This window comes from Mizuhopecten yessoensis, unplaced genomic scaffold (genome assembly GCF_002113885.1).
Source record: "Mizuhopecten yessoensis strain PY_sf001 unplaced genomic scaffold, ASM211388v2 scaffold715989, whole genome shotgun sequence".
Classification (NCBI taxonomy): Eukaryota; Metazoa; Mollusca; class Bivalvia; order Pectinida; family Pectinidae; genus Mizuhopecten; species Mizuhopecten yessoensis.
The window spans coordinates 29312-53048 of record NW_018479892.1 but is presented as its reverse complement, the minus strand read 5'-3'; the positions used below and the strand labels follow the sequence as shown (position 1 = coordinate 53048).

The 23737-nt window shown below is 34.2% G+C and overlaps 1 protein-coding gene across 3 annotated transcripts in view; it reads left to right on the top strand.

Moving 5' to 3' along the window:
• LOC110441482 (vesicular glutamate transporter 1-like) overlaps window positions 1-23005 on the top strand; it is a 49826-nt gene extending 26821 nt beyond the window's left edge. For 2 of the 3 annotated variants that reach the window (XM_021484644.1, XM_021484643.1), the window contains 9 exons: window positions 2021-2135; window positions 6714-6801; window positions 7163-7249; window positions 7581-7711; window positions 11751-11900; window positions 12897-13029; window positions 14307-14417; window positions 18908-19035; window positions 19465-23005. In XM_021484644.1, the coding sequence (XP_021340319.1) occupies window positions 2021-2135; window positions 6714-6801; window positions 7163-7249; window positions 7581-7711; window positions 11751-11900; window positions 12897-13029; window positions 14307-14417; window positions 18908-19035; window positions 19465-19878 (1357 nt within the window). In that variant the 3' untranslated portion in view covers window positions 19879-23005. The remainder of the gene's footprint in view (window positions 1-2020; window positions 2136-6713; window positions 6802-7162; window positions 7250-7580; window positions 7712-11750; window positions 11901-12896; window positions 13030-14306; window positions 14418-18907; window positions 19036-19464) is intronic. The other variant, XR_002461875.1, reaches the window with a different exon arrangement.
• Window positions 23006-23737: the final 732 nt, after the last annotated feature.

The following is a 23737-nucleotide window of genomic DNA, read 5'->3' as shown; positions in this document are numbered from 1 at the left end:
ACACCACTAGTAGATAGGTGACCTGATACGACATAATTCCCCAAATTATCAGGTATTCTAACACGACATCACACCACTAGTAGATAGATGATCTGGTACGACATAATTTCCCAAATTATCTGGTATTCTAACACGACACGACACCACTAGTAGATAGATGACCTGGTACGACATAATTTCCCAAATTATCAAGTATTCTAACACGACACGACACCACTAATAGATAGATGACCTGGTACGACATACTTCCCCAACTTATCTGGTATTCTAACACGACACGACACCCCTAGTAGATAGGTGACCTGGTACGACATAATTCCCAAAATTATCAGGTATTCTAACACGACACGACACCACTAGCAGATAGGTGACCTGATACGACATAATTCCCCAAATTACCAAGCAACACGACACTATTTGATTATCTGTATTTTGACACGACACGAAAACACCCGTCACAGAGTTTAATCATGACACCAACCACCACTAGTCGATAGATCTTCTAACACAACACCACATGTGTTCTTATACGACAACATTAGTAAACAAGTATTTTAACACGGCACCACTAGTAAAATTTCTGACACGATATCGCTTGTCCAAAAGTAACTTGACTCATTAACAAGATCCAAATATGGAATAGAATATTTAGCCTTAGTTGATTATGAAAAATAAATATAAATAAATAAACCAACGAAATGAAAAACCTTAGAACATTGATAATGTGTTATTTGTTTCCTTACATTATTTTTCTACGTTTACATGTTCACCTGCATGTTTCCTAACATACAATACATTACAATATATACATTTGTTGTTTCCTAACATACAATACATTACAATATATACATTTGTTGTTTCCTAACATACAATACATTACAATATATACATTTGTATAAGTCTGTTTCTGGTTGCAGTCAAGCGTACGGACCGTCGATATCTATATACCAGATATACTAATCTGAAACACAAAAAGATATATACTCACGTATATGCTTACAATTCCTTGGTAATTTTTGCTAAGCAATATATCACCATTGCGTGTTTGCATGAATGCAGTAATGAGAATGTGTTGTCTATTCATTAAGGAAAAGCTACTCCGGAAATTAGAAATCGAATTCCTTTGCATATATGTTTTGTTGAGGTTGGAGGAGCAAAACCTAAGTACGATGGGCTTAGTTACCTTTTATAAATTATATATACTTGATCTTAACTATGATATATTAAGACAAAGAAAACATATTTTTTTTACAGATGTAAACATATTGAGTGACGTGTTAACTGTCTCAAAATAAAATTAAGCCGTTTTATTTTGTTGAAGACTATCTATCAAAAATATTCTGAAGAAAGTTTTGCTATCTTTTGGTACAAAAATACCATTAGTATGTAGCTTATAGTTGTTCTTTAAAAAACTCAAAAACAAAATGCAAAATGTATCTGTATATTCTTTAGATTCGTAACTCTTACAGTATATATAAACAAAGCGAGATTTACATGGATGGAAACTCCTGAAAAAGAAGAAATAAATGTTCATGAATTTTTTAAATGACGATAGGATATATTATCAAAACAATTAGTATTGTGATTGTATTCAATCTTTTCAATCATTGCTGCCAATCTGCTTTCTATTGAACTGTATTTCATATACGCTCATCAATAATTGATCTCCGTTATTTTATCATAAATCTGCTGTTGTCTGACATCATCTTTAGAAGTAAACCATGGATAAACATGTATAGCACGGATACATAAAGTCACCTTATGCTATGCTTTATACATGTTATTAGAGGAGAACGTGTTAATACATTTTATGCTTATTTTACATGTCATATCATTTAAATATCGGCAGGGATATTCTACTGTTTATTACTACATGTAGTACGTGCATATGCATAGAGATTTCCGTGGTGTTTGCATTTTGCAATAATATGTACACGTACAATGCATTTTTAACCAATATGAAAAACTTGATAAGAAAGTCGATAACCTTATTCTGACGTTTGACTTTTTCACTTTACAGGATATTTGGATTGGCCATTGGTGTTTCCGCATTTCTCAATCTCCTGTTGCCTGGGGCTGCTCAGGTGCACTATGGACTGGTCATGGCGGTCAGGATCCTTCAGGGACTCGTCGAGGTAAGACCAGAGGGTGAAGGTCATTCACAAATCACTTAATCTATCTCTAACTTATTCAACGTTAAACAACCCGAATTTAACTTGTCCAACTTGGTTAAAAATTCATTAAGATAAATATAGTTTCATTTCTCTTTAAAAGCCATTTCTTGTACTACAAAATATGCAGTATATAAAAAGCAGAACATTTTGGTTCAGGTATTACATTCTAATGTCATTGCTGTTTACAATTGCACATTCCTTCAAGATATACATGCACCATGGCCCGTCGACGTGTCCTCTGTTGCCTTTGTCCTAGGTCTGTGTTGGCACCAGTGTAGCTACAAGCATAACCATGCATTCACATTTAGCTGTTAACATAGCGTGCCCAACCTGCTCGGGATAATCACGGAATCGCTCTCGCCAATACAGATCAAGTAAATTTTTAATGATCACAGGAGTAAAGAGATGAATTAATGTAATTATTTATTTCCTTTGTCGAACAGCTTGATTAAATGTGCCTCTGTTGCTGGGGTTACACACACTTGTCCATGGTTTACGTGTTTAAGGTAGACGTGTTGAGGGGATAAAATAAAGCATGTTTGTGCAGTGAGCAATACTTTATGGAAACGATCTCCATATAGGATTTGGAACTGCTAAAACGGAATGACATATCGGATACAAAGGTGTGCAGTAGAAATAAGACGAAACGCAGATAAACAATGTATACACTTAACGTTGTGTTTTGTCCTCAAACAGAATCACAAATTTATGGTATAGTCNCTTAACGTTGTGTTTTGTCCTCAAACAGAATCACAAATTTATGGTAGAGTCGCTCATACCGATAAATAACGCCAATTATTTAAAAAAAAAAGAAAAACTTGTTCAAGAATAAGTGATAGTCTTTTAGTGATGTAAACGAATAAAAGTAAATTCAGTTTATTTTCTATTTTAAGAATTTAAGAAAGCCCAAAGCTTTGCTTTTCAATGCCAAAAAGATAAACGAAGACATTAAATTAAACCTTTCTTAGAATTATTTGTGTGAAATATAATTACAGGGAAGCAATAACAATACATGTATACAGACTCCCAACATCGGGCACCGGAGACATATTTACAGGGCATTAGAAATACGTTCGGACATAGAAAAACGGCGGTTCCTCATTGTAGTATACTAAATACGCTCAATACGAGCAAACGAATGCTATTAGGACTCTCAAACTAGACGATTTTAGGAAAGAAACGGATATAGAAATATGTATTTAAACTAGTAAAATAGAACACGATATTAACACGCTTGAGGAATGATGAAATGCTTTCCCTGACCTATAACGTGTGTACCGCTCACCAAATGATCTCAGAGGTAGTAAACAATTCATATTAACTGCTTAAATCTTAGATGCTACTCTTGTAAAAATTCAGTACGATACCTAATAATAAGATAGTACAATTAAACTTGTCATATTCTAAATATAGAAAGCTAAATACGTTGATAAGCAATAAGTGTTTACAAATACAATATTGGACTGTGTATCGTTCATTCCAAGGATATCATACCCGAGACGTGGCTGATAGGACTTTTTTAATCACAAACTCATCATGATAGCTATGTGACTTATAAAAGGCTCTCAAAGGACGAGCACTGGTATTGGCACAGATGAACCAATACATTCCGCTACATTCAATCAATTACCGATATGGTTCATTTTCTGCGATAACCATGTCAGTAAGAAAATTAATACCGTGATGGTAGCAGGCCCAGAGCCCCTTCATGGCACTCGTGAAAGACAATATTGCACTAGGAAGATATATCCAAGATTGCCTCACGGTGGCCAGTTCAGGTCCACAGTCAATCTCTCCCAACACTTAATATCTTAGTGCCGACAGGGACAGAAGTCACATCAGATTGCTTTGTGACAAGAAGATGAGGACAATTCAATTGAAGTTTTGTCTGCCGCGAAAGAGTGATGGGTGCTGAGGTCGGTTCGTGTCAGTGAAGCGTTGATATATTTACAGCTTCGTATTAATACACTTTTCAATAGCCAATGACATATTCAATTTATATAAATATCTTACACTGTTTATCTTGTCAATACCTTTCCGATAATATTTTCAGTCACAGGGGAGATTTCTAATAATTTAAGATTAATGCATTCACAGCACAGAATCGCAGACGGTCTTTGTCATTTTCTTGACAACGTATTTACGTGAACGTGTCTGATTCTGACAAGGCCTGCCGCCTGTACAATACCAATCGGTTCCATTATTGGTATATGGTATTCTCTATCACAGGGTGATGACACCTATTGTATGCAGTGCTGTTTTGACACACACAAAAATCTAACCGAACACTCATATGCACATTCATCGGCACGCTGTGTTTGTACTTTGTGTTCATTTGATAAAGTTTTATTAATACAAAGGTATTTGCAGCCCCAGTTATCCTCAATTTCCATGACGAACACATGATGTATACTCTAAACGTTAGGTATCTTTTGGTGTAATCATTGTTTAAAACACGCTTTTTAGATTAATACGGACTTTTACTATCGCCATTGTCACCACGGGCTGCTATACTTAGTTTGGTGTTTCGTCTATAATCATTATTTTGGCAGGCTACTTTAATAAGCGCTCAATGTGCTTCTTTTAATCGTATTGGTGTTTTGACTGTTACCGATTTTGTATCTGACGACTTTAATACGTATGGGTTCATGTGTTAACAGATTACTTTAATTATTAAAGGCTAAGTTTATTTTGAATCACAAAGCGAAATTGAAAACTTATTTCGTGAGCTTTCGAAAATTATTATTGGTGTTTTAACTGTTGACGTGTTTATAATAGACTAATTTGGTCAATGTTTGCGTGTTACTGTTACAAATAGTATTGATGTTTTGGCTGTTAACGTTTGATACCAGATTATTTTGATTGTAATTGATTGGTGTTTTGGCTTTAATCAATTCTGTAACAGGTTACTTTATTTAGATTTTTCTTTTCTTGAGTGTACACATAGTAAACGTTAAGTACGAAACCGTCAGCATCTTAAATGATTGATTATGTTCTTGGCGCAAGCATTATTATAACGGACAACTTAAATTAATAAACTAGTTTGTTAGAAAGATGAGAAGGATTTATATAAGTACACAGCACTTGTTTCCTTAGGGATTTGTATTATTCATGACAAGTATTTCATTACTTGAATAGATAAAGTTTAAACCAATTAATATGCGTGTTTTAAGCATACATTGTAACTATTCTTAAATGTAAAACATGCCACTTTAATAACTTCAGAAGACTGTTTTAAGAACAGCCATTATTATTACAGCGCTCTTATCAGATAAAGACAGACACAACAGTATTTTTTATATATTTTCATGCCAGCAAAATATCGATTTTCCACGTATTATATTTTCATTTCTTATATTAATACATTTGCATTTTGCGTGACAAGTGCCCCTTTATTTTATGAATTGATATTCCAGGTGTATTTCCAACAGTAAATCGATACAATCAGGAAATCGCTAAAGCAATGGAAACCGATACAAGTTTAATTAGGCCATGGCTCGTGACATTTGTTTTATGGGTAATGTCAATACCTGTTTAATAATCAGACACACCAGCTATCAAATCACGTCATAAAACTGTAATGAAGAGGAAACGTCCTTAAAAAGGCAATTATTGGTTATCGATATTCACCTGACACACGTTACCTCATAGTTGTGTGTGCGTGTCTGAATTTCAAAGTAGCGAGCACCAACGCAGATGGAATAGGCAAAATACAGCTCGACAGTGATCTCCGATATTTATGACGTGAGACTCTCTGACGTGTTGTCTGTGTTTCGATAAGTTCACAATGTATCTCCTTCTTCTATTGATTAAGAACAGGTATGTGTAAACACAAGTCTGCGGTATGATACAAAACAGATAACTCTTTTAATTTGATTAGAAAAAAAAGAAAAGGAAAAGGATGAATTGGTTAGGGAATAGGAAAAGACATGTAGTGTTTGACTTTAAAGAATGTAAAAAAAGTAAATATTAAAATAACCAAAATGCCATATCATCAGTGGTACTGAGATAAAAGCAATACACATTAATGTCGAAAGTGTATTTGACACATATTGTAGAATGTTTGACATTGATGTTATTTATAATGAGTTCCGGCTATGCAGAATACTGAACTCGACTATTTATGATGTATACACACACACCTATACCACGTAGAAGGAACGCATGTCCTGACGTCCTTGTATGCTTCGGATGAAAATACTTCCATAGTTCTTTAACTCCTATGCATTGGAACTTGCTCATTTGTTGTGAATTTCCTAATTTTCGTTGAAACTTGCAAAACTATTTACATGTGTAAATGCCTATTTGCAATGAAACTATGAAACTCTTTTTTAATTGTTTAGCAAAGATTGCCGCGTGTTCGTGCGGAATAGCGTAATCATGACATTGTCCGATTTTTATGAAAAGATTGTTATTTAATTAGTTTATTTCTCCGTTATTTTATGGGAGCTGGGTCACGCGGTCTATCGAATCATAGTCGTATTTTTATTTGGAATATTCCAGACCATTATTTAAATACATGTGACGTGTTTGTTTCAGGGTGTCACTTACCCAGCCTGTCACGGTATATGGAGACACTGGGCTCCGCCATTCGAGAGGTCGAAGCTTGCTACCATATCATTCTGCGGTATGTCATGTTAATATAAATACTACGTACAAGTCATAAGACACTTGTAGTGAACTAAGTCTAGGTGTGTACTTTTAATGTAATAAGATGTATAATATGAATGTTATAGTAACATGTTATACAATTATAGTCAGTAATCACAATACATTTATAAAAGTCTCATTATTGCCAAACTCACAATCTAAAGATATATGTTATGAGGATAATTGATTGCATTAATAATAAATCATAAAGGGAAATTATGAATTGATGTGTAAGACGTATCTATCTTCCGTTATCTTAAGAAATATTCTTTATCTTGAACTTAAAACGTTCAATATCATACAACTATTAATATTCATTGACGTTATCCTAATTTTAGGTTCGTACGCCGGGGCGGTGCTGGGAATGCCACTCTCCGGAATACTCACTAAACAATTCGGGTGGCAGGCGGGTTTCTATGTTTTTGGTGAGACATGTTTTAATAAGTCAATATTCTAAATACTGACTAAGATATTGATGTTCCACAGCTATCTTGTTACATAGAATTAACATGAATATTTGTTTGCCCTTCATTTTATACTTATAAACGGAAGTTGGATAAAAGTGTGTTCGCCCGTACTGTTTTTATTATGTCTGAAAATCCTAGAATTAACAGGGCAAGTATAGTTGATCATCAGTAACGTTTCTAAGCTTTGCAGCCGTCTTCATCGAAAATAAAATGTTTCGCACATTTACAAACATATACATAGCTGTGTGTCCCGATTGGTAATTATTTCTATTTGTTCTGGTTTATTTAGGTGTCCTTGGGATCGTTTGGTCTATTATATGGTGGTTTTTCTCTTTCGAAAGACCATCTAACAGTCCTTATATCTCAAATGAAGAAAAGATATATATAGAAACGTCGATAGGTGAATCGACATCATGTAAGGTGAGTCTTGTACATTTATCTTAAGGTGCACATCCCATCGTTAACGGCACTGTTCCCGTGTACATTCCCTATAGAAGGTTTAGCATGTGTCGCTAGAGAAAGGTTATCTTTACTCACAATTTGCATTATCGAGAGGGATCAACTTAGTAGAGGGAGTTAATTGTGTAGGGAGGGAAAACGCGTGATGTGAAAACACCTTTGGTTTTTATGAAAGAAAATTTAACGGTCGTCCACTATATACATAGACCATATCCCGGAATACCTTGCTTTTTCCTATGTGCATTAGCACATTTTTACACTCTTCAGCACCAAAATGCATGCCCAGATATTGCAAGAATCTGTTAGAAATTGTTGTTTTCAAATGATTCATATCAATTTGAGTAGATGCCCTACAGTTCTATCGCCCTATAGAGAATCTCTCGAACGAACTATGCGTAAAATACCGAATTCACAACAATGGCTTCGCGCATCAAACGGTAATTCTGATCAAGGAATGAAATAACATTCAAATGAAAACAATGAGCACGCTAATGAATTAAATACAACAGAGTATTAGAGCAATTACCGTTGCGTTGGGTGGGCATACCTGGTGCTGACTTGTCAACTAAAACGTCAAATTGAAACACTGATCAATTAGATACATCAGAGGATCGGCGCCACCATCGCTGCCTGTCGACTGAAGAGTTGACTTTGTTTTCACTCTGTGTCGGTGTCAGCTGTTCTCAATATTATAATCGCCACTTGGAGTTATTGGACGAGCTGGTGCATGAACCCAAGGGATAGTAATCGGTTTCTGTTCTTATTATGTAAGAAATAGGATTTCTTCTGTGAATCAATCCTTGCAAACTTGTATACATATAATGTCAGTTATTTACAAACACGCAGTTTCGGTAATTTTCAATTTATTTACTTTTATTTCAATTATGAATATGTCACATTTACATAAAAGATGATAACACTGGTGTTATAAACATTACGATATCTTCATTAAGCCTGATAGAAATACATGTTTAAATCACCTGTACTGTAAACAAGTACACTATAGACATATAATAGGGACACATCCATACATCTGCATTCATTATCGATCTACCAGGGAACAGGCTCGTCTGTTTAATCTTGCTAGTGTCCTGGAAGTGTGTTATGATCATTCCTCCTTACGGTCGTGCTTAATGTTATTATATTCAGCGTAGTTCCGAATCTCCACAATCGTATGTACTAATATATAATGTTTGCATATTGTTCGACAGAAACAGTGCCAGATTGGCCAGTAGTAGACATCTAGGTGGAACGTCTTTCCAAATGGATCTCGCTGATTTGATAGGTCGAAAGTGCACTTTCCTCTTTAAAAACAAGTCTAGTCAATAATTAGATTTTCCCTCATCCCGAATACGCCGTGCCCCTTTGTTACTTAATGGTTTTCCCTGTGCCTTATTGATTAAACATTAGCCTCTATATGCTTTCAAACTTTGAGCACATTAACTTTGGGTTCGAAACAGATCGACAGACCAACCAGAGGGATCATTTAATCATTTAATAGAATTGGATTTTCTTTCACGGAGAACGCTACCTATTGAGAGGTACCGATAAGACATCACACAGGAAACAATAGACGTGTCACGTATTTCCTCTCCGACAACTTCTACGTTTGACAAGATTATATCTAAAGACGAATTAGATGACATTAAGCTTTCGGCTTCTGTACCGGAACATTATCTGTGTTGGAAGAACCTTTCCGGAGACTTTTCAATAACAAGTTATTTTCCCTGTATATTTTTTCTTGTTCTATCTCATCAGAAACATTTTATCTATGTTCTGTCGGAAATATACACGCGGAACTTAAGAGTCGGTTAGACTAGCACAGTAAGGCTTTACGATCGACTTATCATCTGCTCAATATATACATAGAGCACTTTCAATATTGCATTAGCTCTTAATACGAAGATCACATAATTTAAGAAACGGTCGAACGGTCATGACAATCAAAATACCATCATTATCGACAAAACCTAGCGATAACTATCTGTTTTTCCAACAACGTTCACACATGAGTAGTTTCTAGATTGGTCTGGAGGTCTTACCACGATGCATACATATAACTAGACATCTCCAAATACACCATTCATGTGGAAATAAACAGGATGAGCTGGGATTAAAATAATAAAGTAGGTAATCCGGTCGAAAATAAACTAGAAACCATATTCAAATAAGTGTTCGTGGAGAAATGTTAAAAAAACGTTAATTTACCAGTGTAACAGGACTATATTATTTTGTAAAGCAATTCAGTAAATGGTCAAATTAACGGACCATAAATAATAAGCATAATTCTGTCAATGTTATGTCCAGACAACTTCATTGTTCTAACTCTAATATTTATATGTGGAATTGTCTGCGGGCCATTCAATCGTATATGTATACATACATTGTACTTTAGTGTAAGCGTACATGTAAATTATAGATATCAGCAACAGTTTGTATGTTTGTTCTTCTTTTTTCCATCCTAAATATATCCTTGAGATTAACGTGTAATAAAACAACATAATTATATATAAAAAAAAAATACACGTTACGTATTTAGTTTACGTCATTTAGATTACATTTTGATCACTGTTTTCGTAGTTTAAATTATATTTTGATAACTGTTTTCGTGATTTAAATTACATTTTGATCACTGTTTTCGTGGTTTGAATTACATTTTAATCACTGTTTTCGTGGTTTAAATTACATTTTGATCACTGTTTTCGTGGTTTAAATTATATTTTGATCACTGTTTTCTTGGTTTAAATTACATTTTGATCACTGTTTTCGTGGTTTAAATTATATTTTAATCACTGTTTTCGTGGTTTAAATTACATTTTAATCACTGTTTTCGTGGTTTGAATTACAATTTGATCACTGTTTTCGTCGTTTTTTTTGTAAGCATCATCTATAAAAGTCGATCAATTGTAGAAAATCAGAAGGACCTGTTCAGTACATGTAACAATATCATTGTAGAACATCAGAGGGACCTATTCAGTAATAATACTATTGTAGAACATCAGAGGGACATGTTCAGTAACAATACCATTATAGAACATCAGAGGGACCTGTTCAGTAATAATACCATTGTAGAACTTCAGAGGGACCTGTTCAGTAATAAAACCATTGTAGAACATCAGAGGGACCTGTTCAGTAATAATACCATTGTAGAACATCAGAGGGACATGTTCAGTAACAATACCATTATAGAACATCAGAGGGACCTGTTCAGTAATAATACCATTGTAGAACATCAGAGGGACCTGTTCAGTAACAATACCATTATAGAACATCAGAGGGACCTGTTCAGTAACAATACCATTGTAGAGCATCAGAGGGACCTATTCAGTTACAATACCATTGTAGAACATCAGAGGGATATGTTCAGTAACAATACCATTGTAGTTCTATAATATAATAATAACATTCAGAATTCTACAAATTTCCTGCAGGTTATATCAGAGAAGCCTGTTTAGTTATTATGATATGATATGAGCTCTATGATATGATAACAAAGTTCCGAATTCTACACGTGTACCGACAATCGACTCTCGGCCACATCAGTACGGAAAGGGAGGATGACTTCGTTTTATTGTCGCGCTTCGGAATAAAATGTCTTTGATTCATTCACTAGAGCTTGGAGTTAACCTTTGTTCTGTCGTGTTTTTAATTTATAAAGGTACTCAATGCAATTTATTTCGTTTGTTCGTCTGGGTGTTACTGACCCCTTGTAATCCCGTAGGGGTCAGTAGCAAACTAATATAATAAAGTAATTACTAAACAACTAATATATTTAACGTTATAATTACGTTATATATGATATGTAATTTAAACATCCAAACTGTTTTTATTCAGTAATTCGAAATAGCACCCATATCACACTTCTTACCCTTTCACATTTTCGTAATATTCCCCTCCGATGTAGTAAAACATTGAGTAAATGTGGTGTATCGGGTTTGCGAGAGATGTGTTTTCTCGTGTGTTGGGTCTGTAAGATGACGTGGTATTCATTTCGTTTCAGGATATGAACACACCATGGTTCAGCTTCTTCACCTCCATGCCTGTGTACGCCATTATAGTAGCCAACTTCTGTCGTAGCTGGACATTCTATCTCCTCATCATTAGTCAGCCAATGTATTTTAATGAAGTTTTTAAGTTTGATGTCACAAAGGTAAGTGTCAACTTGAGTATATCCTGTATTAAAGTTATCATACTTACAGTGAGGAATCGATGGTGCTCAGTGGCCAGCCGTAAATGTCTGATACAATTTTATCTAAATATTTAAATAACTGTAATTTCTTATTTAAAAAGAAGTCACTCATATCTTTAACAGATGTCCATATCGGAGATATTATTGTCAGAAATATTGAGCTATAATCCTCATTACATACAAACCCCAGTTATGTATCGAGGTGTTATACTGTTTTAAATCAACGAGGTTTCGCTTTACACCGGTTTTGTGTCTAAATGCATAGACCAGATTATCGAGGTTCTCTGTATGGAGTTGAGTAATTTTTATTTTGCGTCTGTTAGAATCTAACATATAAGTTTCTGGTTTTCTTTTTTAAATTTTCTTAATCTATGGAGTATTTACTTTTTAATTAAGCTGGTGATTTCATCACAATGGCTCTCTTCATTTTCAATTAAATTTTGATTATTTTGATCTGTCTGTCAATTAAAATGCATAACGCCTACTTGCTGTCAAGACATATAAGACTAATGTGCATTGTTAAGAAACATTCCGAAAGCAGCCACTGTGTAATCAGGTAACTAATGAAAACGTCGACAATATTAAAGTTTAACTGTAAAATAGAACGATTACAAGTCTGCCAGATACAAATAAAGTATTACTATTTCCCGGAGGTAGAGATTGTCAGTTTCTGTGGTATTGTAAACAAAAAGTCATCGATTAATAACGGTCCGCTATATGAACAGAAATGTAAGTTGAGCCTAGTCTGTATATTGTTACAGTTGTATATTAATCACCTCTGAGGCGGACTGGTGTTGGTATCACACTGCATTCATAGTTGTCAACTAAACAGGTCGATTGAGAAGTGATGTCAATGGTTTAAAAAAAAACACTCAAAACTAATTACTGATGAGTATCTTTGACAGCTGTTAAACTCTCTGCCTTCTGTAATATATTTGTTTATGTTGTTTGTTGTAGAGCGGGTTGATATCTGCGTTACCCCATTTAGTGATGGCTATCATTGTTCCGTTCGGTGGCCAACTTGCTGACTTCCTTCGGCGGCGGGGCATTCTCTCTACCACCGTGGTCCGCAAAATCTTCAATTGTGGAGGTATGGCCTTCTACGATTATCGCAAAATTGTCTTTATAAAGCAACCCTCTCCCATATATCTTATATGTTATATATCGTTATTCCCTATTGATCTATAATCCCCTAGGAATGGATGTCAGCTTCATAATCTATTAGTCAACACGATTTAGTAAAATATTGATTTAATAAATATTATTGTTCATGAATAAGTATAATTTGTATAAACATATCAGCTTAAATCATTATAAAATTCAAATTGAAAATGGGAAAAGGGAATAAAGTTGTAATGGGTATTAGAAAATTGTATATATGTTTGTCAAAGTATTACATGGTTTGGGTCAGACAATTTTTTTTACAGAATATCTGTTAAACGGTTTGGGTCAGAAAACTTACTGTACAGAAAATGCATTAAAGGGTTTGGGTCAGACAGTTTACTTTACAGAGTATGTGTTACAGGGTTTGGACCAGAGGCAATTAACTATACAGAATATGTATTACAGGGTTTGGGTCAGACAATTTACTATACATGTATGTATTACAGGGTTTGGACCAGACAATTTACTATACAGACTATGTATTATAGGGTTTGGACCAGAGACAATTTACTATACAGACTATGTATTATAGGGTTTGGACCAGAGACAATTTACTATACAGACTACGTATTACAGGGTTTGGACCAGACAATTTACTATACATGTATGTATTACAGGGTTTGGACCAGAGACAATTTACTATACAGACTATGTATTATAGGGTTTGGACCAGAGACAATTAACTATACAGAATATTTGTTACATGGTTTACTATCAAGAAGATCTATTACAGGTTTTGGGTCGGAAAGGAAACTGTTTTTGTTTAATAGATTATACCCTGACTATTATCAACACATACTCTAGAACTATAACGCTAACATGACCCTTTAATTCGCTGAATTGGATGATGTTATACCATACGAAGCATTTCTTATACTAATATTTACCATATAATAACGTTTGTGCGAAGTCTGTTCACCATCGTGACTCTAACCGGAAATCAGACACTAAATTATAATACAATTTTAATTAGAATAGAGTACGGACAAGAATATCCGGAAGTTTATTTTTTTAAATGTGAATTTATACTTATACTGATACTTGATAGATTATTTTGAATAGTAAGTACATTATTTAAAGGCGATTATTGACGCCCATGTACATTGTATGTATATGTATATATATGTTTATGTCATAAAATTTTGAAAATATAATATAAAAAATAAAAAAATAAACTATACAGAATACATGAATGTATTACAGGGTTTGGGTTGGAGGCGTGCTTCCTTCTTGGAGTTGGCATTACAAGGAACACCACCACCGCCATGGTATGTCTCACGCTTGCTGTCGGCTCTAGCGGATTCGCTATATCTGGTGAGTACACACTGTAATTCAATCCCATATGCTACCTTTTAGTAGTTTTCCTATACCTGTAATGTTAGGTTTACTATTTAATTCTTAATGTTACATGCTGGATCTATCGAATGTATTAAATAAAGAATCAATTTAGGAAGGAAGTCATTAAAAGCTATGAAAACCATGAAACATTAAGTGTAATCATCACTTAAAATTAAATAATGACGGTTCAATGACGACATACCACATTATATATAAAAAAAAAAAATGTTCTAGTAGTCAATGAAAATGTGAAAATTGAAAAAAAATACTTCTCTACAGAAGGACGAGTATAAAAACAAAAGACAAGGAAATGAGGAACGCAAAATAACACAAAATTAAAAAGAAAAATCGTAATGAGCCTCTCAAAATCTGGAGGCAAAACAGATCACGATTATTATAGCAGAATGTCTTTACTGTGTATTAACAATTTATCATGTAGGTTACCTTGTCCATAAGGGTTTTGGGACAATAGGGCTTATGTATCGAGGAAATTATAATATTTAGAATAAGCTATTGGAAATGATTTCAACTTTGACATACATACTCCCTAAGATGGGCATTGTGAAATGGTACCTCTGATAAAAGGTGAGTTAACGGTCGTATGAGTATTTAATGTCCTCACAAAACTCACACGACACGAAAACAAATTAATGCTCGATATAACGAAATAATAATAGAGCTGACGCATATGAGATAAAACTAATTAAGAAAAATCCAAATTTAAACAATAATGTCATTTTAATAAAAATCGTTGAAACTATAGCAAAATGTGAACAAAGAAATACACAAGAACACTTAAAACTGAACACCGATGATAAGAGCAGGTGTTTCGATTGGTGACTTTATACATATCTACGGCGATAGCCCGTGATACATATCTACGGAGATAGCCTGTGATACATATCTACGGAGATAGCCCATGATGAAGGCAGATTATATACTAGTATGACAATGTTGAACTGAAACATTGTTGTGCTGTAATCTTTACGTGACTGCACGAAAGAGTTTGTGTGGCGTTAGGAGTTGGACATGTTACTTTCATCGTGATAATTGAGAGGAAGTTTTCCGGTTTTTAAAAAAGCGTCGATAGCACCGTAAAAGCTATCCAAGATAATACAGATTTTAACGAACCTCTGACGGTATACGTGTATGCGATAAATACGGTCTAAAATTACAAGAAGCATTGCCTTGGTGTCCAGCGTGTGTTACAATATATTTCATTTAAGAGACACATTTTGCAGTTACTATTACTTCAGGCAGATACTTTTATATCATTATTCACGACAATTATAGATTAAAACTGAAATTGAAGAGCAATAATGTTCAAAGAAAATTAACTAAACAAACAATCAGCTATACTTCATTTTACATTTTACCCGTTAATCAAATTGATTAATGAAAAACGTTAGTTACTGTAATACAAAGATAGCCTTTAGGCCCCTTTTTATAGAATTATGTTAGCATTCTGTGGGACCGAGTGGTAAAATAGATTTAAATGTAAAACCCGTGTAATGCAGCCGAGTTGAACAAACTGATTGTGAATGCAGCCACGCCTGAACGATCTATGTTAAAAGAGAAGGACATATTGACAGTCAGTCAGGCGATACCCGTACTCTATTCCAAGTGTTATCTCCTAATCATCGCTTTGATAGAAATTATAGACCCATAGTGGAGATAATCCACGGTTTTTGTAGCTACAATCCAAACAATCCAATCACACATTACTGACGCATACGGTGCAATAATGGACATAATATGCCAATTAATTATGTAGCATACCATATATGGTAATAAAGAACATTCGGGTTGCAGTCGCCGTTTGATTGTTGTGTTATAAAATAGCAGGTGCTTGTTCAGCGGTGTTCGCCATGATCGAATTATCTCTGCATCATTAGCTGTCCATTTCCTAACAGCAGGCCACCAATTACTGTACTACGGTTTATACTGGAGACAGAGGAGTTAGAAAATGCATGAGAAAGTTGCCACTTGTCTAAAATGCAAAGTTTGACCTTCTCAGAGCACGTTTAAAGGCGGCGGCAGCTATTTTGGTATACCAAAGATAAAATTGCAATATTAAAAGGTGTGAACATAGAGCTGCTCTACTACTCTGGCATTTCAACTGTTCTAATCATCTCCATAGCCCTACCCATACTATAATACACCACTCCCTTAGTGTCAGGCGAATACGTCCCGTTAGTCAATAGTTGTCGCCTTTCTTAATACACATTATGCATTTGGAAAGCGGATGCACGTCAACGAAGGCCTTAAGTAGGGTTTTGGTGATTTCCTAAATTGACACCGATCCAAACGCAAATGATGCCTTTTGAGATACTTAATGGCTGCTGCTGGCTGCCGGCGATATGTACTGTATCACGTTTGCACGCTAGTGTGCGACGGGCGGTACGGTTGATTGCTGACCAATGATATAACAACCCTTAAGATTACTAAACTTGTTTGATTACACTCCAGCTTTAGTATGAGACAAACACCTTGGTGTAGAGTGTATTTTGAGGTTCATAGGATTATGTTTAAAACAGTGTGCACTTAAAACATCTTTTGTCACAATTGGCTCGATTTATCAACTTCCAAGCCATTCATTGAATGGAAAAGGGATGGTTGATTAACACCTTCAGTCAATTTGATTGGTTGAAATCCTAAACTATGAAGCGTGGTAGTTAAAATAGTGGCGCCCTTTAACTAAGGGCTTCTCTATTACGAACATTCATCCTCTGAATAAAATGCAGTTTATTGGTGGTTAGGTAAACGAACACTTGTAATTTATTGCAACCAAACAATACTTCAATTAGTTTCGTATTACTGTAAAACGGGTTATTTACGCGGGGTTAAATTTTCGAAAATTTTCCAATGCATAGAGTAAGTCTATAGAATGGATTAAATGTACAAAAACGACAAAAGCTGCAAAACGGTGATGTGTGTAGCACATCAAACCTTGTCGGAATAATATCAGAAAATATTAAATGTCAATTAGTAATCGACAAATGAGTCCACTTTATAGAAACGTTACTAGTTACGGTATTTACCTTAGAGGCTACAGTTTACGTTGCAGAAAGGCTGTGGTCATTGGACTTGATATCTCAGTTTTTATGTGTTTCTGGTTTTTAGGACCTGATTACTGTGCTGTAGACCTTACTTTCTTGTCTGAAATAAATAGGAGACACCATGGCGGTTGACTCATGTGGTACATGAATGCTTACTCTTCTAAAATAGTGTTTTCTTTTCCTCATGGCGTCTCTTTTGTTCCGCTGTTTTCTTATTTACTGTTTTTATCCACATTGTCGTCCTAACATCATTTTTTTTTTTTTAGTTTCATTGTCAAAACATTTAATCCTTTCGTTTAAAGAATAAAAAAGAGATTTTGGTATTGAATTTGATCAACATTATACGTACTTTGGGCTGGTCAGAAAAAATCAGACTGGAGAGAAATACAAATAGCAAACACCACAACCTCAGCTATGAGTTTGGCCTTAATTAAAAGGCCAATTTAAAATCATTTTAACTTTGCAAATCGATGCTGTCCACACCATATATCCTTGCAACAGGAAATAATGTGATTGCAGCATGCATAGCTAAATTACTTAACATTTATAGAATTCTCAAGGCAACATGTAGAGTTAGCTATACATTTTAATCTGCACATGTATTGGATTGAAAAATTACATTATGCACGTGCGAGAAAAGTGATAAATTACTTTGCCATGGCATTAGACATTTGGTTATTCAAGAGATAAGCTGTTTCGTCAATAGAGTTTCGATGCGATAGTATCTGTTAAACTCATTAAACAAAACTGTTACACAGAGAGACTGTAAGATTGTAAGTTCTTTTTCTGCAGAAGTTGTTAATACAATTCATTCTGTCACAATTTGTATGTAGTCGCTGAACTCATGTTGGAATGGTTGTCGGGATGTATGTGTCATCTATAGTCATTCAAATATTATGGGAACTGTGAAAACAAAATAACACAAATACAATTTGAATAAATACCGATGGTTGAACTAAATGTTTTGAGCGTCACGATAAATGGAATTAATTTTAAAATCGTGTATCGCTTTAAATTGATTTCCTTCTTGTATCTCTCAAACCACTGTTTGTGTCAAACATTTATCAGACGTGTATTAGCCATAATAACACGGACAGCCCGTTTTTTCATTATAAAGATTTTTTTCTGAGGGAGGGGGGTCTTGATACACCAACTTCAGCTCAAGCAAAATAAAATTATACGTATTAAACTACGTCAATGTGCCCGGGCTGGCAAACCAAGTTTCACTCTGTACACAACATACACACTAGACGTAAAAACGAAATACTGAATGGTACATACATCAGAATACCCAAACTAAAAGTGTCCCGCTTGGTAAGCCAACTTAATTTTTGGACAATCTTATCTTTCCATTGATTGTTACATATTATTCGTCTATTGTACTAGCTATCCATGTTTTTTTGCCAGGGTTTAACGTGAACCACCTTGATATCGCCCCGCGCTACGCCAGTATCTTGATGGGATTGTCCAATGGTGTGGGTACACTGGCAGGCATGCTGTGTCCAATCTTCACGGAACTGCTGACCAAAGGAGCAGTAAGTATCTTCTTTTGATTTCTTTGTAATTAATGCCTAACTTCATCTACACGAGGAAAATAGATTAACTGATCCTTAGAGGGAGATAACAATGTAAGATCACCATATAAATATATTCACTGAGCCTTAGGAGGAGATAACAATGTCAGATCACCGTATTCACCATATTGATTTACTTAATATGGCAGTGGTTTTGCCAACCAATCCAATATGTGTTTAAAATAAATTGACCCATCAAAATTTACTTTCAACAGCAAAATAAATAAATAATAAATTATGATTTGCAATGAAAAAATGTATTTAATTATTTATCAGTAAACCCTTACAGAGAAAAGTGATAAATACAGCAATTCATTCATTTTGTCTAAATTCATGAGAAAGTTACAATCGATATGATTTACTGAAACTATATTCATACCACCTCCTCAGACTGCAGATGAATGGGAGATCGTCTTCATCATTGCCAGTGTCGTTCATTTCCTTGGTATAACGTTCTACGGAATCTTTGCGTCCGGAGAGAAACAGCCCTGGGCAGACCCTCCTTCAGAGGATATGTGGAAACCCGAGGACACTTTGAAGTCAGACGGCTCAGGGAAAATGTTTTCTTATGGTGCTTTTGAGGACGACTCAGGAAACAAGGACGGTACGGTTGGGGGGCCCACTATGAACGGGAAGGCTGGAGTGACTAACGGCCAGATTCCATATGATTACGGAGAGGGATATGAGGGACCTTATAATGCGCACGCTAAATATTCGTTTGATGGCCCAATGTACCAGACAAAGGAAGAACTCGTACAAGTGCAAGCCAAGGACAAATATCTGACGGACGAGAGAGATTTATGAAAATTTCCCTCATAGTTAGATCTTATCATTTGTTGTACAGCTACAATAAAAAGGCGAAAGATTCAAGGACATTTATAGTAAATATAGCACATATATATCAACCGTAGAATTAAATTATTTCATTATTTCAGAAGCATAATAAATCATCTCCCACTGTAGTTATTAGAATGGTTTGAAAATATGTTATAAGGTCCATTTATAAACTACATGTGTTATCAGCTTACTATTGGAAATACAACACATCAATAAGGTAAACCAGATAAAATGGTTCTTTCTCACAATGATTCCTTATATGTATAATGGTATTTTAAGAAATTGCAAATGATTTTAGTCAAACAGACACATATATTTTTCGAAAGGCATATGACAAAACACACAATTGCTAAATGTACTTAAGTTGATAATCAACATAAATCTAAAGGCTTCAGCAACTCTCTCTATACATATATATACATCAACAATCTGGAGGCGGTTCCTAACATCGAGACCATCAGGATATATATGAAGGTTATTTAGTTATTTATAGAAGTTTTATTTTGTATGTGTTTGATACATGTTGACAGTTACGTTAAACACAACACTGCCATGTGATCTCGAGGGAAGGGTCTGTATATATAGGGTTACAGATGATCTATGTTTAGGACGTACTGTGAAATAAAGTACTGTTATGAAACTAATATCATAAACTAGTCACAATATTGTTGTCTTATGATGTTTTTAGAATGATTTGAATACATGACTAGATTATGTAAGCTAGTCATATCATTGAATTCTAATAACGAATTCGGAAAACCTAGAAAGACCGAGTTATGACAAGTAGGACACATTGGCGTATTATTAATTTCTGTACAGTTTGTAACGAGGCATTATACTTTCATTGGTAACGTTTCTACTTGTCCACATTATATATCCACTTAATGTTTAATTTCCTTTATTATGTCACTTTCGTGTAGGTACTTCTTACTATTGTTGAAATGTACACCCCTGTGTCGTCATGGTGACCTATAAAATAGGCTTCTACCTGTCCGAATATAGATAACATTATATATATATCACAGTGGCATCCAATTAATAACGAGCAGTTGAATTGCCGAGGATATGTGATACACTGATATGTAACAACACGTAAGAGTTAACATAAATGTTAGGAACAAAACACTGACAACTAACAACAAAGAAAATGTTACAGGGATCGTTACGTTTAAATATCAAAATATAAAACTTTCTTTGGTGTTATTTAATCCTTATAGAATGTTTTTATAACAAACAAAATGAACAATAAAACATTCCCAGATTTACGTAGGCTGAACTGCAATACAATTCATATTAAATTCTAGAGTAGTTACATGTGTGTAGATATTAATCAGTCTTATTATTTGTTTAACGATATAATTATGAAGTAACAAAAGGGAATGACCTTTTAAATAACAGTTTGAAATACACGAACTGTACATAATTAAATTTGTTTAAATTCGGTCGAAAACAACTAAGTAGTGAATATTTAAGCTCCTGAATGTTAATGTCTGAGAGAAGAACGTTCTAATTGTCATGTGCGATATTTGATATAATGGGAAATTCAGAAATATGGTAGTCGGAAAAGAGGTACCTTCAGAACAAATGTACTTAAAAGATATGTTTTTGCATAAATATTAAATGTTACATGAATTCGAAAATAATGTTCATATTTTTGCAAGTTATTGATAATCTACAGTAAATGAAAACACCAGTATCCGGTATACCAGAATGTAACTCGATGTGTGGATGTTATATAATTGTTTTTCATACCTACAAGAGATTACGACATTGAGGTTTATGATAACTTGCTTTAAACAACATGATACTGCATGTTTGTTCTATGATAGTTTACATGTTAAAAGATGATACTACATTTCGGTCTATGCTAGTTTATATGTTAAAAGATGATACTACATTTCGGTCTATAATTGTTAATATGTTAAAAGATGATATTACATTCCGGTCTATGATAGTTTATTTGTTAAAAGATGATACTACATTTCGTTAGTAATGATAGATAATTATTTTAAAATAGGTTATTACATTTTGGTCATGATAGTTAATTTTATTAAACGAGGTTACTCGTTTTGGCCATGATAGTTAATTGTATTAAAAGAGATTAATAAATTTTGGTTATGATAGTTTATCTTATTGAAGGAGGTTGCTATATTTTGGCCATGATAGTAAATTGTATTAAACGGGGTTACCACATTTTGGTCATGATAATTTGTATATGAAAATAGGATGCTATTCCTATCAATTATTGACATTTGTTGAGGTGAATATGCAGTTATATGAACCTGAGAACAATGGATAGGTTCTGGTCTATGTAACAGATACTTGCCAAAATGAAATTCCTTAATTGTTAAAATGAATCATAAATTACGAAAATTAAGCGAATTGTCAAGAAAACAATACTACTTTTGGCGGAGAGTATCATAACTTAAGAATTGAAGTGACGTCATAAAGATAATTTTGACCATTTTCTAACAATATTAGCACCTAGTCCGATCACCAACCTCCGTGTGATTAGGATTCAACAAAGGTAAATGTAAAAACAAATTGTATCATCTGATATTTCGGTTTTTGAAAGTTTGTTCATTCCAGGTTTGATTTAGTTTGATTTACTATTGTTTAACGTCCTATCAACAGCTATGGTCCATTACAGGTTTGGTTTAGTTTGATTTACTATTGTTTAACGTCCTATCAACAGCTATGGTCCATTACAGGAGAAGACTGCAGTGATGTTGATGATACTTTGTTATGATAAACTTCTCTGTTATATTGATAGTCGTTGTTGGTTACGTTTTATATGTACTTCATATTTTAATACCTTTTTTGAAGAAAACGTACATTAGAAACAACTGTGAAAAATATATGTGTGATACCACAGAGTGATATCCTTTCTATGTGTGTGATCATTAATCATTGTATGACAATATAGTTAAATTCTTTCTATTATTTGGGTTGTTTTGCTACCGTTATAATGGCGTTATAAATCACCGTTCTACATAGGTACTATAGATCTGTGTTTGTTAGAGTATAAAACTTTGTAGTTTGAAGATTATAAAATCAGTTGTATTGGTTATGCAAATATAATTGGATAATTTGACGCATACTCTGTGTTTGTGTTGTTTTCCTCCGTGCCGTCAACCATCATCAAATTCTACAAAGGAGATAACGAAGATGTTATAGAGGATAGGATATATATATATAAAACACAATAGGAGGATATCTGTATAGAACAGCACAGGCATATCTATATAAGAGAGCAATGGAATATCTATGTACATTGGAGATTACAGGAATAACTACTTAGACCACGAAGGGTGATCTATTACAGACAGGATGAGAATATTTCTGTAAAACAGCTCTCGTGTCAAATATAACAACATTCGTGATATATATGAGAAAGATAAAAAGAAAATAGAAAATCTTGTGTTTTCTAATATTTGTACGTAACTGTTACCATATTTCCTTGAAGGTTAACAAGTCGGAATATTTTAATTAAAAAAGTCCATGTTGCAATACTAAAAACGACGATGACAAACATTCTATTCCAATAATGTTGTAATCTTCAATCCAGTATCTCCTGATATGAAGCAATAAAATAACTTCAATTATTTCAAACCATCCTCATCTGTTGCAGATTCCTCCATTATATCGTGCGATAAGACAGTTAATGGTTCCCCTAACCGACCGCTCCAATAACATCCATATCTTGGATGTGTTATTTCTTTGGAATTAGAAAAGAAGAAATCAATAAAATTTCGTTTCTGATCAGTGAACCACATATATCAAAACAGCCCACTAAGAAGGCCGGGAACCACTAGAAATCCAGGGC